This window comes from Oncorhynchus keta, chromosome 19, assembly GCF_023373465.1.
Source record: "Oncorhynchus keta strain PuntledgeMale-10-30-2019 chromosome 19, Oket_V2, whole genome shotgun sequence".
Classification (NCBI taxonomy): domain Eukaryota; kingdom Metazoa; phylum Chordata; class Actinopteri; order Salmoniformes; family Salmonidae; genus Oncorhynchus; species Oncorhynchus keta.
Genome location: NC_068439.1, coordinates 5787997 through 5805945, shown reverse-complemented (window position 1 = coordinate 5805945; position 17949 = coordinate 5787997). Strand labels below are relative to the sequence as shown.

Sequence of the window (17949 nt, the reverse complement as noted above, 5' to 3'; positions counted from 1 at the left end):
TCAAACTACCCTACTCTCCCTGTACATGTGACTCGTAATATCTAATCTATATATCCCTTTGTCCCAATCTACCCTACTCTCCCTGTACATGTGACTCGTAATATCTAATCTATATATCCCTTTGTCCCAATCTACCCTACTCTCGCTGTACATGTGACTAGTAATATCTATCTATCCATTTGGCTCAATCTACCCCACTCTTCCCTACCTACAATTTAGTCATTGTAAACTTCTAATAAACTGTGTGTGTTAGTTTATGTATAGTGAAGTTTATCATGAATAACTTTTGCATAAAGTACAGTTTCCTGCAGAACCTGCTTAGTCAGCGTTTTCAGAGGCTCGTGACAATAAGGAGGAGCCACAATAGTGGAATTTGCAGTTCTCCTTCAAAATAAATGACCCCGTGTATCGGCCTCATGTGAAGACGGTTCACGGTTCATCTCCATGGTAATACATGTAGAACCGATATGATACGTAAAGCTTATTAAAGACCAGTGATACTATCGAGAGCAGTGTGCGGTTTCTACGGTAACCCGTTATATAAAAGTGATAATGCCCTCGAAGCTGGGTTCGGGAAGATATATTGGACGGTTTACTCAGCCTTGTCTCAGGATGGTAAGTTGGTGGTTGAAGATATCTCTCTCGTGGTGTGGGGGCTGTGCTTTGGAAAAGCGGATGGGGTTATATCCTTCCTGTTTGGCCCTGTCCGGGGGTATCATCAGATGGGGCCACAGTGTCTCCCGACCCCTGTCTCAGCCTCCAGTATTTATGCTGCAGTAGTTTATGTGTCGGGGGCTAGGGTCAGTCTGTTATATCTGCAGTACTTCTCCTGTCTTATCCGGTGTCCTCTCTAATTCTCTCTTTCTTTCTTTCTCTCTCTCAGAGGACCTGAGCCCTAGGACCATGCCTCAGGATGGTCCTAGCATTACCTGGCATGATGACTCCTTGCTGTCCTCAGTCCACCTGGTCTTGCTGCTGCTCCAGTTTCAACTGTTCTGCCTGCGGCTATGGAACCCTGACCTGTTCCTCTCTAGGTTTCTTCCTAGGTTCTGGCCTTTCTAGTGAATTTTTCCTAGCCACCGTGCTTCTACACCTGCATTGCTTGCTGTTTGTGGTTTTAGGCTGGGTTTCTGTACAGCACTGTGTAACATAAGCTGTACATTTGATTGATTAATTGATTGATTGTTTGATTGATTGATTGACTAATAGCATCTGTGACAATATATCCTCCAAAAGCTGGCTTCCCGGGCTTCACATAATTATCTCACCAGTCGACCTTCTACGTATTAAATATTAAGTTTGCACAATTGGCCCAGCGTCGTCTGGCGTAGGCCGTCATTGTAAATGAGAATTGAGAACTGACTTGCCAAGTTAAATAAAGGTTAAACATAAATACTAATAGATATTGCAATGTACAACCTTAACTATGCAGCTTACTTTTGTTGTTGTTGTCAAATTAAATTAATTATTGTATTTAGTTGAATTTATATAACATTCTGATCTTGTTTAGCATTATCTAGTTCAAATATGTCATGATTCCACTATTTGTGTCGTTTGAATCACTTTCAATTGGGGACTTTTATTTTAAAGGCAAAGCCCAGATTCCACTATACTTGTTGTCGCTAGCGTCACACAGGTGTTTTCAACCCAACCACAACAGAAACAAGTCATGTGAGTGCCTTTCTTTACATAATGGGACATCGTTGGACTACAGAGGGGTTTTAAGGGCTATGCCAGCGCCGTTTGCATCACTTCATCAACTTTAGTTCTTTCTGAAAGAACTAAAAATGACCTCTTTGATTCTGAGGAGTTTGTTACTAGTTGCAGTGGTTGCAATCTCGTCCGGAAATGGAGTGCGGTATACGGCCAATTGGACAAGTATCGACTCCCGGCCGTTACCGGTGTGGTACGACGAGTCGAAGATCGGTATTTTCGTTCACTGGGGGGTATTCTCCGTGCCCGGGTACGGCCAGTTCAGTGAGTGGTTCTGGCAGTCGTGGAGAGACGCACATCGAGCAGACGAGGTTGAGTTTATGAAGAAAAACTACCCTGTGGGTTTTACATACGCAGATTTTGCGCACGATTTTAAAGCGCAGTTATTCGACCCTGATGAGTGGGCTGAAATATTTGAAGCTTCTGGAGCTAAGTAAGTAGCAGACTAAAGTTTATTTAATGGGATACTTATTCAACTAGGCTACTCAACACGAGTGCACGAACGATATCTAACCTAACTAAGTATTTGTATATGGGTTGCACGTTGAACGCCTCAATCACACCGACAGTATTACTGCGCGAAATGGTACGCAACATCATCTGAATATGTGTGCAACAAACGTTCAACTTTCACCTTCTGCTACTATTTCTGTCAAGCCGTCTAAGCGCATCCAGTTTGATGCATAAACACGGCGTTCCATTGGATAAACACGGCGTTCCATTGGATAAACACGGCGTTCCATTGGATAAACACGGCGTTCCATTGGATAAACACGGCGTTCCATTGGATAAACACGGCGTTCCATTGGAAATGAATGTATTTCTGTTGGACCAAAAATGTGTGTCGGTGTGATCGAGGCGTTACACAGAAGGGTTACACTGATCCAGTTGGCTATTTTTATTATTATTTATTTTTATAAATTGTTCGTGAAAAGTTGAAACGGGCCTAGGAACAGACTGCTTCGTTTGTCCACATGCTCCTAAATTGAAATTAGGCTCTTGGGCAGACTTTTTTAAATATATTTTTTTATTCTTCTTCTTGTGAGATGGTGACCCCCAACTCTGTAATGCTGTACACTTTACATACATTGCCAGGTATGTGGTGTTCACATCCAAGCATCACGAGGGCTTCTGTAACTGGCCGTCTGCAGACTCGTGGAACTGGAACTCTGTGGACACTGGACCACACAGAGACCTGGTGGGGGACCTGGCAGCTGCCGTACGCAAGAGGTAGGACGTGGGGGACGTTGTCCCTAGACCCTGATCTCCAGTCAGTTCAGCATCCCCTAACTGTTAAGGTTGGGGAGAACTGATCCTAGATCTGTACCTGGGGGAAACCACACCCCAGAGCCTCTTTCACCACTACATGACTGTGTTCCCCTGGATCAGGTTATTCTGGTTAGACAGGTTTGGAAACCAAGGCATGTATTCTCAATGCTCCCCAGATATTATCAATTCTCACCGCTTCCCCAGACATTCTCACCGCTTCCCCAGACATTCTCACCGCTTCCCCAGACATTCTCAATGCTTCCCCAGACATTCTCAATGCTTCCCCAGACATTCTCAATGCTTCCCCAGACATTCTCAATGCTTCCCCAGACATTCTCAATGCTTCCCCAGACATTCTCAATGCTTCCCCAGACATTCTCACCGCTTCCCCAGACATTCTCACCGCTTCCCCAGACATTCTCACCGCTTCCCCAGACATTCTCACCGCTTCCCCAGACATTCTCAATGCTTCCCCAGACATTCCCAATGCTTCCCCAGACATTTCGCTACACTCGCAATAACATCTGCCAACGGTGTGTATGTGACCAATACAATTAGATTTAGATTTTGACTATCTAGGTTCTAGGATCAGTGTTAACTTTGGGAAGTTCCCATAGTCTGATCCTAGAGCAGTATTCCTACTCCGAGACTCTGGGAATACGGGGCCTGGTTGGTTTGTGGGATCTCCGGTCATAACAGCTCACAATGTTTCACATACATTCTGTTTCCATAGGAAGGGACTGCACTTTGGCCTGTACCACTCCCTGTATGAGTGGTTCCATCCACTCTACCTGAAGGACAAGGCTTCCGGGTACAAGACCCAGGAGTTTGTCTTCCGGAAGGCTCTTCCTGAGCTGGTTAACCTGGTGATGACCTACAAGCCAGAACTGATCTGGTCCGATGGGGATTGGGAAGCTCCTGACACCTACTGGAACTCGACAGAATTCCTGGCCTGGCTCTACAACGACAGTCCTGTCAAGGTGAGCGAGGCTGAGGGAAGATGCAAAATGGAGGGTGTCCCAAATGCTACCCTATTCACTTTGAAGTGTGTCACTTTTGACCAGGTCCAATAGGGATATGACAAATGATTGACATTTGTTTTTACCAGTTCTTGTCTAGGTACTAGCTGATGTCATGACACGAAGTTAGAACTGTGTGTGTCACCTGACCTATGCCATTTAGGGGGTGGAGTTAGAACTGTGTGTCACCTGACCTAACTGATATATAGGTCAGGTGACACAGTTCCAACTCCACCCCCTAACTAACATATAGGTCAGGTGACACACGGGCTCTAACTATGTCAGTTAGGGGTGTGGAGTTAGAACTGTCACCTGACCTATATGTTAGTTAGGGGGTGGAGTTAGAACTGTGTGTCACCTGACCTATATATCAGTTAGGGGGTGGAGATAGAACTGTGTGTGTCATGTGATATGTCATAAGATGCACCTGATCACATTTAGATCCGGTGACACATGTCACAACTAGATACAAGATAACTCGTTCACCTCTTTTGGTTATATTTTTTTCTGGTCTGAAACCCATTAGGACATAAGGTTGTGTCTTTGTAAATATGAACTACATTTACTGCCCCTTTTTGTTAACTCAGAACAACATTGACTTCTGATTTCAATCTACTTCCCCAGGACTTTGTGGTGGTCAATGACAGATGGGGGAATGGTTGTTACTGTAAACATGGAGGTTACTACAACTGTGCCGACAGGTAGACTACCCTCTAGCACCAACACTGAACCCTAGATCGTATCTCTTTAGGCGTTCAGGGATTGGAACCACAATTTTATTTTTCCAATCGTTTCATTCTGAGCAGAACCAGGTTATTTTTATTGCTCTCGTCCAGAACCAGCAAAACAATGTTCTGAACCAGTTCGACCCTGTCGTGGAAATTCCACCCAGAAAGGAGAGGCTGTAGATTCTTCAAACAACTTTTTTTGTTTTTTTATTAAGATTTGTAAAAATGTGACTTGTTAAACATCACCTCAATGGTGTATGGGCTCTCAACCAACGAAGAAGAGTTGTCTCAGTTTATATGGAAAAATATAAAATACAGCCCCCCCCCCCCCTTTGGGTGGTGTCACGAACTGGTCGTTGACAATGGAACTGAGAAACTGCGGTTGGCCTGTGGTAAGGTTTTGTGGCTCCGTTTCTCAATGCTCATTGTCTCGGTGCTCATTGTCTCGGTGCTCATTGTCTCGGTGCTCATTGTCTCGGTGCTCATTGTCTCGGTGCTCATTGTCTCGGTGCTCATTGTCTCGGTGCTCATTGTCTCGATGCTCATTGTCTCGACACTGTTTTCCAAAAGGAACCAAAACCATTTGTCCCTCTCGTCTCTCCCAGCGTAGTTCAGTCTACTGCTACGTGGAATGACAGCATTCTGTCTGTAAATCCAACCCCACAATTCAGTCACAGGGACAAAGGGGGAAGTGTTCTAGCAGAGGTAGCAGGTCTCTTCAGTACATCATATGACTTTAACTAAATCCATAGATAAACATTATAACAACAATGTCTGCCACAATACCCCCCCCCACCCCAACAAAAAAAATACCGGTTTTAAATATGAACTATCTGTTCCTCTTTTAACCTGTGATAACAAAAAAAATATGCATATATATATTTTTTTTTACATTCATTAAATGACTTCAACTAGTTTGACTAGAGTAGGCAACCTAGATGTTTGCCATGTTATGCTGGACAGACATGTGTAGCCTATAGCACAAGGTGCCACTGAATATTTTTCAGGGTGGGGATGAGGAGGCTTGAAGCGCTGGGCAGCTTGAATTTATGACATGAATGAAGACCTACAGAATTATACCTACGGTGAAGCAGCTTCTATGAGGGAACTGTTAACGTCCTTTGAGCTAGCTAGCTAGCAAACAAGCTTGTGTTTGTGTGCAAGAATTAAAAACACATCTTAACTTTTTGTAGTTTAGAAATCCAATGTGAAATGTAACTATGCCTATAGTGTCCTTAACTAGCATTGGAAAAAGTGAATCCAATCTCTTTACCCTCTGAATGACGATTGTAACGTCGGTAGACGACATGCTTTGGAGGGCAGGTAGCCTACACACTCTCACACATTACTGGCTAAGATTTCAATCTGACAGGCAGACATACTGGAAGAATTAACCGAAAGGTTGCTAAGGTCAAATCCCCTGAGCTGACGAGGTAAAAATCTGTTCTGCCCTTGAACAAGGCAGGTTCCTAGGCCGTCATTGTAAATAAGAATTTGTTCTTAACTGACTTTAACCTCGTTAAATAAATACAATTCTGAGTGACAGAGGAAGGGCTTTGCATTCGTTTCTTTTTTTTTTTGTGGGACCCAAGAAAAATGTTTGAAATGTATACGAATGTTATCAACTAGTTCCCATGCTTTAAAAACAAAAAAAACAGTATGGGTCACTTTCGTTCCCGGTTCTGTTCCTTGAACCGGTTACAACCCGTTTTACATTACATTTTGGGTAATTTAGCAGACACTTATTCAGAGTAACTAATAGTCAGGTAGTACTGTATGTATATCTTTGTCTCTTATCTATCTTATCTATGGCATTAGACATATGCTAATATCCCCACCTCCTCTGATTAGGTGGAATCTTCCTAGACTCTGCCTACAACTGTTCAATCATGTAGGATTTACACATGGAATACACACAGACTGTCACCCTTGGCACCATATCAGACCTGCCACACATTTTAAACCAGTGGCTTGTGTGTGTGTTTTTATATATATCTTCACTCTCAGGTTCACGCCAGGCTCTCTGCCTAACCACAAGTGGGAGAAGTGCCAGTCCATCGACAACTATTCCTGGGGTTACCGAAGAAACATGAAGCTCATCGAGCTGATGGACTTGCCCACCATCATAACGGTTAGAGGTCACAGGAAGTGAAATCAGTACTGAGGGGACAAACACAACTGGGGCTCAGTTTGAATACTTTGTAGGAGGAGTTGTTTTTTGGTCTTGCTTCTCTCCTTGTGGACTAATCTGACTATTGCTTATTCAATGAGCTGTGGCCCCCTATCTGCTGTGGCCCCCTATCTGCTGTGGCCCCCTATCTGCTGTGGCCCCCTATCTGCTGTGGCCCCCTATCTGCTGTGGCCCCCTATCTGCTGTGGCCCCCTATCTGCTGTGGCCCCCTATCTGCTGTGGCCCCCTATCTGCTGTGGCCCTCTATCTGCTGTGGCCCCCTATCTGCTGTGGCCCTCTATCTGCTCACTTTGTAACAGCGTGCTCTCTTTCTCTTTCTGCATGCTGATGACTGGGTGTATCTTATCTCTATTTCATAAACAAGAGTTGTCACTAATTTTGGTAAAATCTTAAGTTTATTGACATCTCTACCTCGTATCATGTGTCTGGATACTGCCTGTGTCTCTTGAGTATAAATAAACAATCTGTGTTGTTGTTTCATCAGGACATGGTGTACGTGGTGGCCCTGGGTGGTAACTACCTGCTGAACATAGGCCCCATGGAGGACGGTATGATCTCCCCTCTCTTTGAGGAGAGGCTGAGGGGCATGGGGGCCTGGCTGGGGGTCAACGGAGAGGCCATCTACTCCTCCAAACCCTGGAGGGTCCAAGGGGAGAACACCACCGTGCCAGTCTGGTAAGAGGCAATACAATACAGTCTGGTAAGAGGCAATACAATACAGTCTGGTAGGAGGCAATACAATACAATACAGTCTGGTAAGAGGCAATACAATACAGTCTGGTAGGAGGCAATACAATACAGTCTGGTAGGAGGCAATACAATACAGTCTGGTAGGAGGCAATACAATACAGTCTGGTAGGAGGCAATACAATACAGTCTGGTAAGAGGCAATACAATACAGTCTGGTAAGAGGCAATACAATACAGTCTGGTAAGAGGCAATACAATACAAGCTGGTAGGAGGCAATACAATACAGTCTGGTAAGAGGCAATACAATACAGTCTGGTAAGAGGCAATACAATACAGTCTGGTAGGAGGCAATACAATAGAGTACAGTCTGGTAGGAGGCAATACAATAGAGTACAGTCTGGTAGGAGGCAATACAATAGAGTACAGTCTGGTAGGAGGCAATACAATAGAGTACAGTCTGGTAGGAGGCAATACAATAGAGTACAGCCTGGTAGGAGGCAATACAATAGAGTACAGTCTGGTAGGAGGCAATACAATAGAGTACAGTCTGGTAGGAGGCAATACAATACAAACTGGTAGGAGGCAATACAATACAGTCTGGTAGGAGGCAATACAATACAGTCTGGTAAGAGGCAATACAATACAGTCTGGTAAGAGGCAATACAATACAGTCTGGTAAGAGGCAATACAATACAGTCTGGTAAGAGGCAATACAATACAGTCTGGTAAGAGGCAATACAATACAGTCTGGTAGGAGGCAATACAATACAGTCTGGTAGGAGGCAATACAATACAGTCTGGTAGGAGGCAATACAATACAGTCTGGTAAGAGGCAATACAATACAATACAGTCTGGTAAGAGGCAATACAATACAGTCTGGTAAGAGGCAATAGAGTACAGTCTGGTAGGAGGCAATAGAGTACAGTCTGGTAGGAGGCAATAGAGTACAGTCTGGTAGGAGGCAATAGAGTACAGTCTGGTAGGAGGCAATAGAGTACAGTCTGGTAGGAGGCAATAGAGTACAGTCTGGTAGGAGGCAATAGAGTACAGTCTGGTAGGAGGCAATAGAGTACAGTCTGGTAGGAGGCAATAGAGTACAGTCTGGTAGGAGGCAATAGAGTACAGTCTGGTAGGAGGCAATACAATAGAGTACAGTCTGGTAGGAGGCAATACAATAGAGTACAGTCTGGTAGGAGGCAATACAATACAGTTTGCCTTTACCTCCCTTATCTCACCTCATTTAATCACATCGTATATAGACTTGTTTCTACTGTATTATTGACTGTATGTTTGTTTTACTCCATGTGTAACTCTGTGTCGTTGTATCTGTCGAACTGCTTTGCTTTATCTTGGCCAGGTCGCAGTTGTAAGTGAGAACTTGTTCTCAACTAGCCTACCTGGTTAAATAAAGGTGAAATAAAAAAATAAAAAATAAGACTGGGATTTTACTGCCATCTAGTGGTCAACTGTCATCCCGAGTCTTAAACAAGTCCTGACTGTGTGTGTGTGTGTATATTGTAACGGTTTTGACTTGAGGTTATTATTTATAGGGGTGCCAGGTAGGTTGTGCCTACCAGAGAAAACATTGGTTTCTCCTTTTAGTTTGGGTGGGAATGAGTCCCATCTGGTCCGTCAAGTCTACACCAATACAAAGGACTTATGTAAAAGTCAGGATGGAAATAAACTTTTCATAAACCCTTAAAACATTGGAAAGAACTTCAAAAACAACTATATTCTGTTGCGTGGGTTGTATTAGCAACAACAATGATTACACACACACATATAATAATATCACAATGAGTTCTGGTTCCTCCAGAAATGTCCTGTACCTCGGGCCTAAAAAGAGTCCTGCCCGGTAAAGGAGTTCAGTGAACTCAGGTGACTTTTGTCACGCGATGTTTGTCCGTTCATTCCGTGTAGCGTAAACCCAGTATTAAACATACAATCAATATAACAATTACTTTACCACAGAACCTTAAAGCGGATCAACTCTTAATTAAGTCCTCAACTACCACTAACTACACAAATCACAGTATACATCACATCCAAACAAATGAAATACCGTATACAAAAATGTGGTAGTCAGTCGGTCAGTCAGACAATCCAATCCGCCAATAGATCTCCAGCGGAGAAAGGCCACGAAGAACGGAGAGGTGTAGTCCAGGGACGCGAAGAGTGGATCCGATCCTGGGTAAACTCTCTTAGGCTACAAAACAAACGGAATAGAGAAGCTTCGGAACTGAGGGTTGAACACATCCTCATGCACGTCTCCATCACAACCCCACTTTCGTGCAGCTGATGCTGGCTATTTAATTGGGAATTAAAGGGAAAGCGCCCTATTGGAAGGAGCTGCACTGAGACGGTTCAGAAAAATTCAGGGCCGTCACACACCCCCTCCCCTGGAAAAAGCCGACCATTGCCCTGGAAGGCACATCTTGGTCGGGGAAACCGAGAAAGGTCTCCTCATCACTTTCCTCTACAAAAATATTCATTACTTTTTGGAGCTCACGCTCCTCAGCTGAGGAGTCACAGGCCTTAAGGTGCGAGACTTCTGGGTCTGGGAATCCGAGAAAAGTATCCTCACTATCCTCTTCAAAGATATCCAGGACCTTGCGGCGCTCAATCGCCTCCAATTCCTCAGCCGAGGGGTAACAGGCCTTAAGGCGTGAGACATGGACGATGCGCATATCTTCACCTGTGTCCTCTTTCACCACTCGGTAGTTCAAAGGGCCCATCTGCTCCACAATCCTATATGGTCCTTGCCATTTAGGAGCGAGCTTGGCCGAGAAGAATTGTTCAGCTTTCGAGTAAGGATGAGAGCGAAGCCACACCCGATCACGAAGCTGGAACTGCATGTCTCGTCTGTTCTTATCATAATTTCTCTTCTGCTTGAGTCGAGCCTGGATCATGTTCTTTGAGACAAGAGCTCTCAAGTCATGGAGATGGCCTACCTGGTCATAGCAAGCAGCGTCTGGAGTAAGCTGCTGGGGCTGTAGCACCATATCCAAGGGTCCTCGGAGAGGACGACTTAGGTTCAGCTCTGCAGGTGTGACTCCAGTGGACTCTTGCACAGCAGAATTCAGGGCAAATCGAAACTCGTGAAGGTGCTTGTCCCAGTGTTTGTGCTGGGTCCCTACATAGGAAGCAATCATTGTCTTCAAGGTTCGATTTACTCTCTCAGTGAGATTGGTCTGTGGGTGATAGGCCGTGGTCAACTTCTGCCTCAGGTTCCATCTTTGGCAGGTCTCCTCAAAGAGATCAGAGACAAATTGGGAACCTCGATCAGACAGGATGTAATCAGGCACTCCCCAGCGAGTCAGGATCTCTTTCGTAAGGATGTTAGAGACGGTCCTTGCTGTGGCCTGACGCAGGGAAAAGAGTTCCACCCACTTTGAATAGTAATCAACAAAACAAGTATGTACACATTCTGATTGGAGCTTCTAGGAAATGGACCCATCAAATCCACTCCTAACATTTCCCAAGGTCGGGTAACCACCGTTTGCTGCAACTTGCCAGCAGGCTTTCTACCTTCTGGTTTGTACATTTGACAAACCTGACAGTTTTGGATGTGTGACTTCACATCCATGCTCAGATGTGGCCAGTACAGTAACGCTTGCAACCGCTTGTAGGTTTTGAACCTGCCCAAATGACCAGCTAATGGGTCTTCATGGAAATGTTGAAGCAGTTGTAGGCGTAGAGTGTCCGGTATGTACATTTGGTAGAGTGTTCTGTGAGGTAGTTGTACAACTCGGTAGACTTTATCTTCAATGATGGTCAGCTTTGTGGTAGGATTGACCATCTTTTCTCCATCTTCCAGGATAGTCTGGTACAAAGCCTGTACTTCTGGATCATCCTGTTGAGCTTTCCATATGGCCTCATCAGAGATGGGAAAGTCCGTTTTGGGCGAGTCTCGACTGCTTGACAGGACAGTAGCACATGTAAGATCAGGGCCACCGTTATCACAAGTAGGAGCTCTGGACAAGGCATCTGGAACAGTGTTGTATTTTCCTTTCCTGTATTCCACTGCAAATGTGAACTCTTGCAACCGTAGAGCCCATCTTATGAGTCTGGTGCTTGGTTTGTTGGTCTTGAACACCCACACAAGGGAGGAATGGTCAGTGACCACAGTGAAGTGTCTTCCCTCCAAGTAGTACCTCCACTTTTCCAAAGCCCAGACCACTGCAAGGCACTCTTGCTCTGTTGTGGAGTAGTTCCGTTCTGCTCCATTCAATGTCCGACTGGCGAACGCTAGCACTTCTTCAGTGCCAAGTCCAGTCTGTTGGACTAGGACAGCACCAAGTCCAACATCACTTGCATCAGTGTAAACAACAAAAGGGCAATCAAAGTTGGGATGACCTAAAATGGGAGGTGTGACGAGATGTCGTTTCAGGGTTTCAAAGGAAGTCTGGCACTCTGCCGTCCATTGGAATTTCGCTCCTTTTCGCTTCATCGCGTTGAGGGGTTCTGCCACCTGGGAGAAGTTAGACACAAACCGATGGTACCATCCAGCCATACCAAGGAACCGTTGAAGGGCCTTGAGTGTGGTTGGCACAGGGAAGTCTTGTACAGCCTTTGTCTTTTCAGGATCCACATGAATGCCGTCGAAAGACACAATATGGCCAAGGAACTTCAGGGAGGTTTGGCAGAAGTTGCTCTTCTTCATATTTAAGGTCAGACCAGCTTCTCTTAGCTTGTCCAACACTGCTTGAAGATCTTGAAAGTGTCTTTCTCTGTTCTGAGAGTAGATAATTATATCGTCCAGGTAGACGAAACAGATCTTCCCTTTGAGCTCACCTAACGCAATCTCCATGAGTCTTTGGAAAGTGGCAGGGGCATTCTTTAATCCAAAGGGCATCACCTTAAAGGAAAACAAGCCTCGGCACAGACAAACGCAGTCTTGTCCTTGCTTTCCTGGTCCATCTCAACCTGCCAATAACCACTATTGAGGTCAAGGGTAGTGAACACAACAGCGCCAGACAATGACTCCAGGATCTCATGGATGGTGGGAAGAGGATAGGCATCAGTCTGGGAAACATTGTTGGTCTTCCTATAGTCCACACAAAATCTAAGACCACCAGTCTTTTTTGGGATGAGGACAACAGGAGCAGCCCAGGGAGAGGAGGAACGTTCTATTATATCTTGGGTTAACATATCATTTATGAGTCCCTTTTGGATGATTAGCTTCGCTGGGGACAAACGATATGGCTTTTGCTTGATCGGCATTTCCTGTGTAAGGAATATTTTGTGCTTCAGGAGCCTGGTGCGTCCCAGCTTTGAAGTACATACATCAGCATTATTCTGCAGCTGTTCCAACAGCCTTAACTCCTCTGGCTGTTCCAGCTGAGCTCTTCTCACAGCCTGTAAAAGGAGATCGTCAGAAGGATTATCGAGGGTTAGTGGTACCGGAGCAATGGCAGAGAAGACTGCCACATTTGAACCCCAATCATGTAACTTCATAGCTTCTGATTGGAAGAAATGCTTCTCGCTCGGATTGTATGGAAACCAGTAGCAATTGTGTGCGATATCAATCTGGACACCACTGAAGTACATGAAATCAATTCCCAACACGACAGGAAAAGCAAGGTTCCTGGTTTGTAGGATAACAGAAGGAATCATATAGGAGCGGTTACACAGGCGGAACTCTACCTCACTCCATCCAAGTGGTCGTCTAGCCTCACCATCAGCCAGATAGAGTGGACCTTCTGTCCACGGCTTCAAGTTGTATTGTGGACCGTTAACCTCCTTCCACAGTTTCTCATTGAGCAGTGTGTAGGATGACCCGGTATCCAAGATGGCTCTTCCTGTCCATGGGCCTATGGACAGGGGTAACACCAGTTGGTGCGGTATTAACTGAAAGGAAGGGGATGTCGATGGGGGCGTAGGCAGTGACTCTTGGGGTTTCAGCTCTGGTTAAAGCACCCAGAGAAGGATGGTCATTGCTGCGAAGAGAGTTAGGTGTGTTGGCCTGTTGTGATTTGTGGTTTCTGGAAGGGTTTACTTGATACGGTCTTGGACATGTAGCTGAAGAATGTCCCTTTTGGCTACATCTCCAACAAAACATGAGAGGGGTCTTGGCTGGAGACTCTGGCTGTTGTTGATGGTCTGTCTTGGGTAACTGTTTGGGTGTCTGTTTCTTTCTCTGGTCATATTGCTGTTGGCATTCTCTGTCCTTCTCAAACTGCTGTCCCAAGCGAACCAGTCCATCGACAGTGGTGACTCGTTCTCGGAGTTGACTGGCTAGTAGTGGGTTGATGTTCTTCAAGATCAATTTAATGACCTCTTCCTCCTCAATGCCAGGTTTCCACCTTCTGCACAGGGAGTGGTAACCGTATGCAAAGTCACGGATACTCTCTTTCTCTCCTTGTACTCGATTTCTGACTCTGTCTGCCAATTCATCTGTGTAGTCCTCAGATAGAAATGCAGAGGAAAACTTGGCCTCAAAGTCAGCCCAGGAGGTAGTGGTGAGACGTGCCACATTCCACCAGTCTCGAGCTGTTCCATGCAACACATTCCTCAATGTGGCAAGGAGTTCTTCGTCAGCCAGGGGATTGAGGGCAAGAAAGTCACGACATCTTTCTAGATACATTAGCGGATCAGGACTGTCATCTTTTTTCCCAAAGGTGGGAAATTGCAATTTAATGGGCATCGCCCCCACATGACGTCTACTCAAATCACCATGAACAAACGAGCTAGGAGGGATTGAGGAAGTAGAGGGGGAGGGCGTTATCGGACAATGAAAATGAACACCAGGATGCATGGTGGATTGCATCCTGCAAGGGGTGGCTGCAGCATGGCCTGGTCTTGGCTGTTCAGAGGTGCCAGCTTGGCCCTCAGTGGTCTGAACTGAAGTGGACACCAGGGAAACTCTGTGTAAGGAGTTGTGCCTAATGGAGGCCATGTCCACAGACACGTCATCCAACATTTTAACACAATTAGAGAGCTCTGTCTGCAAGTGGTCTACAGTGTTAACCATGGGAGAAAAAAACAGAATTAACGTCCTTGAGGACCTCAGTGTGGTGATGTTGCAGGCGCCATTGGAGAGTGGCAGTGAGTTGGTTTCGTTGGTAGTCAAACTGCCTGTCCATGGCACCAGTCATTTCCCGTCTTCCACTCTCACTGAGCTCTGTCAGCGTGTGGGTTAGAGTGCTCAGTGAGTTTCTGAATTCCATGGCACTCTGTTGTTGCTCTTCCCTCAGACATTTGAATTTATGGTGGATAAGAGTTTGGAGATGTTGTTGAGTCCGACGAATATCAAGGATGTCACCTTGAAGTTGTAAGACTACAACCTCTGGAGATAAACCAGACAATGGAGGAAGGTTGGGTGTCAGAGGGAGGACTAGCTCAGTACTTCCACACAGATCCATGTCAATAAGTGAGTAACTGGTTAGACCGCCTGTGGCCTGTGGCTCAGGCCGAGCATTCAGATTCCCAGGGCTCTGGCCCAAATCAACTCCATTATCTCCATTCACATTATGATTTGTATTGTCAGCTTGATGGTCAGAATGGCAGTGTGTATTCCCATTGACAGGTATGACATGGATGAGCACATTATCTTGGGGTGAATCCATTGTTTTAATTCCACACAAAATATTTGCTTTGGTTAGTTCTCAATGTTGAGCTGTCCCATCTGGGGTGCCATTTTTTATGTAACGGTTTTGACTTGAGGTTATTATTTATAGGGGTGCCAGGTAGGTTGTGCCTACCAGAGAAAACATTGGTTTCTCCTTTTAGTTTGGGTGGGAATGAGTCCCATCTGGTCCGTCAAGTCTACACCAATACAAAGGACTTATGTAAAAGTCAGGATGGAAATAAACTTTTCATAAACCCTTAAAACATTGGAAAGAACTTCAAAAACAACTATATTCTGTTGCGTGGGTTGTATTAGCAACAACAATGATTACACACACACATATAATAATATCACAATGAGTTCTGGTTCCTCCAGAAATGTCCTGTACCTCGGGCCTAAAAGAGTCCTGCCCGGTAAAGGAGTTCAGTGAACTCAGGTGACTTTTGTCACGCGATGTTTGTCCGTTCATTCCGTGTAGCGTAAACCCAGTATTAAACATACAATCAATATAACAATTACTTTACCACAGAACCTTAAAGCGGATCAACTCTTAATTAAGTCCTCAACTACCACTAACTACACAAATCACAGTATACATCACATCCAAACAAATGAAATACCGTATACAAAAATGTGGTAGTCAGTCGGTCAGTCAGACAATCCAATCCGCCAATAGATCTCCAGCGGAGAAAGGCCACGAAGAACGGAGAGGTGTAGTCCAGGGACGCGAAGAGTGGATCCGATCCTGGGTAAACTCTCTTAGGCTACAAAACAAACGGAATAGAGAAGCTTCGGAACTGAGGGTTGAACACATCCTCATGCACGTCTCCATCACAACCCCACTTTCGTGCAGCTGATGCTGGCTATTTAATTGGGAATTAAAGGGAAAGCGCCCTATTGGAAGGAGCTGCACTGAGACGGTTCAGAAAAATTCAGGGCCGTCACAATATGTATATATCAGACATCTATCTATCTCTCTCCCCTTCCACAGGTACACCTCGAAGAACAACACAGTCTATGCCATACTACTGGAATGGCCTTCCAAACTGCTGTTTGACCTCTCAGCACCCAAAACCTCTGCGGACACTAATGTAAGTATACCACACCACAGTATTATACTCTAGTATACCACACATAGTATTATACTCTAGTATACCACACATAGTATTATACTCTAGTATACCACACAATAGTATTATACTCTAGTATACCACACATAGTATTATACTCTAGTATACCACACATAGTATTATACTCTAGTATACCACACATAGTATTATACTCTAGTATACCACACATAGTATTATACTCTAGTATACCACACAATAGTATTATACTCTAGTATACCACACAATAGTATTATACTCTAGTATACCACACATAGTATTATACTCTTATATACCACACCACAGTATTATACTCTTATATACCACACCACAGTATTATACTCTAGTACACCACAGTATTATACTCTAGTATACCACAGTATTATACTCTAGTACACCACAGTATTATACTCTAGTATACCACAGTATTATACTCTAGTACACCACAGTATTATACTCTAGTACACCACAGTATTATACTCTAGTACACCACAGTATTATACTCTAGTACACCACAGTATTATACTCTAGTACACCACAGTATTATACTCTAGTACACCACGGTATTATACTCTAGTATACCACACCACAGTATTATACTCTAGTACACCACGGCATTATACTCTAGTACACCACAGTATTATACTCTAGTACACCACAGTATTATACTCTAGTACACCACAGTATTATACTCTAGTACACCACGGTATTATACTCTAGTATACCACGGTATTATACTCTAGTACACCACGGTATTGTACTCTACCGCACCACCCGGTATTGTACTCTACCGCGCCGCCCGGTATTGTACTCTACCGCGCCGCCCGGTATTGTACTCTACCGCGCCACCCGGTATTGTACTCTACCGCGCCACCCGGTATTGTACTCTACCGCGCCACTCGGTATTGTACTCTACCGCGCCACCCGGTATTGTACTCTACCGCGCCGCCCGGTATTGTACTCTACCGCGCCGCCCGGTATTGTACTCTACCGCGCCGCCCGGTATTGTACTCTACCGCGCCGCCCGGTATTGTACTCTACCGCGCCGCCCGGTATTGTACTCTACCGCGCCGCCCGGTATTGTACTCTACCGCGCCGCCCGGTATTGTACTCTACCGCGCCGCCCGGTATTGTACTCTACCGCGCCGCCCGGTATTGTACTCTACCGCGCCGCCCGGTATTGTACTCTACCGCGCCACCCGGTATTGTACTCTACCGCGCCACCCGGTATTGTACTCTACCGCGCCACCCGGTATTGTACTCTACCGCGCCACCCGGTATTGTACTCTACCGCGCCACCCGGTATTGTACTCTACCGCGCCACCCGGTATTGTACTCTACCGCGCCACCCGGTATTGTACTCTACCGCGCCACCCGGTATTGTACTCTACCGCGCCACCCGGTATTGTACTCTACCGCGCCACCCGGTATTGTACTCTACCGCGCCACCCGGTATTGTACTCTACCGCGCCACCCGGTATTGTACTCTACCGCGCCACCCGGTATTGTACTCTACCGCGCCACCCGGTATTGTACTCTACCGCGCCACCCGGTATTGTACTCTGTTGGTTCTTTAACATGTGTGCTCGGGTCCCATAAGGTACAAATATGTAAAAAGCATCACCTGTTATGCTATAACCTGAATTATTTTCTGTCTCTCTT

General features: G+C 45.3%; 1 protein-coding gene across 1 annotated transcript in view; it reads left to right on the top strand.

Moving 5' to 3' along the window:
* The first annotated feature begins 1654 nt into the window (after positions 1-1654).
* The window catches only part of LOC118382752 (tissue alpha-L-fucosidase-like), a 17747-nt gene continuing 1452 nt past the window's right edge, over positions 1655-17949 (top strand). Inside the window, exons 1-7 of the mRNA XM_052469116.1 lie at positions 1655-2146; positions 2809-2943; positions 3716-3962; positions 4626-4702; positions 6737-6860; positions 7405-7595; positions 16173-16272. Of these exons, the coding sequence (XP_052325076.1) occupies positions 1788-2146; positions 2809-2943; positions 3716-3962; positions 4626-4702; positions 6737-6860; positions 7405-7595; positions 16173-16272 (1233 nt within the window). The 5' untranslated portion in view covers positions 1655-1787. The remainder of the gene's footprint in view (positions 2147-2808; positions 2944-3715; positions 3963-4625; positions 4703-6736; positions 6861-7404; positions 7596-16172; positions 16273-17949) is intronic.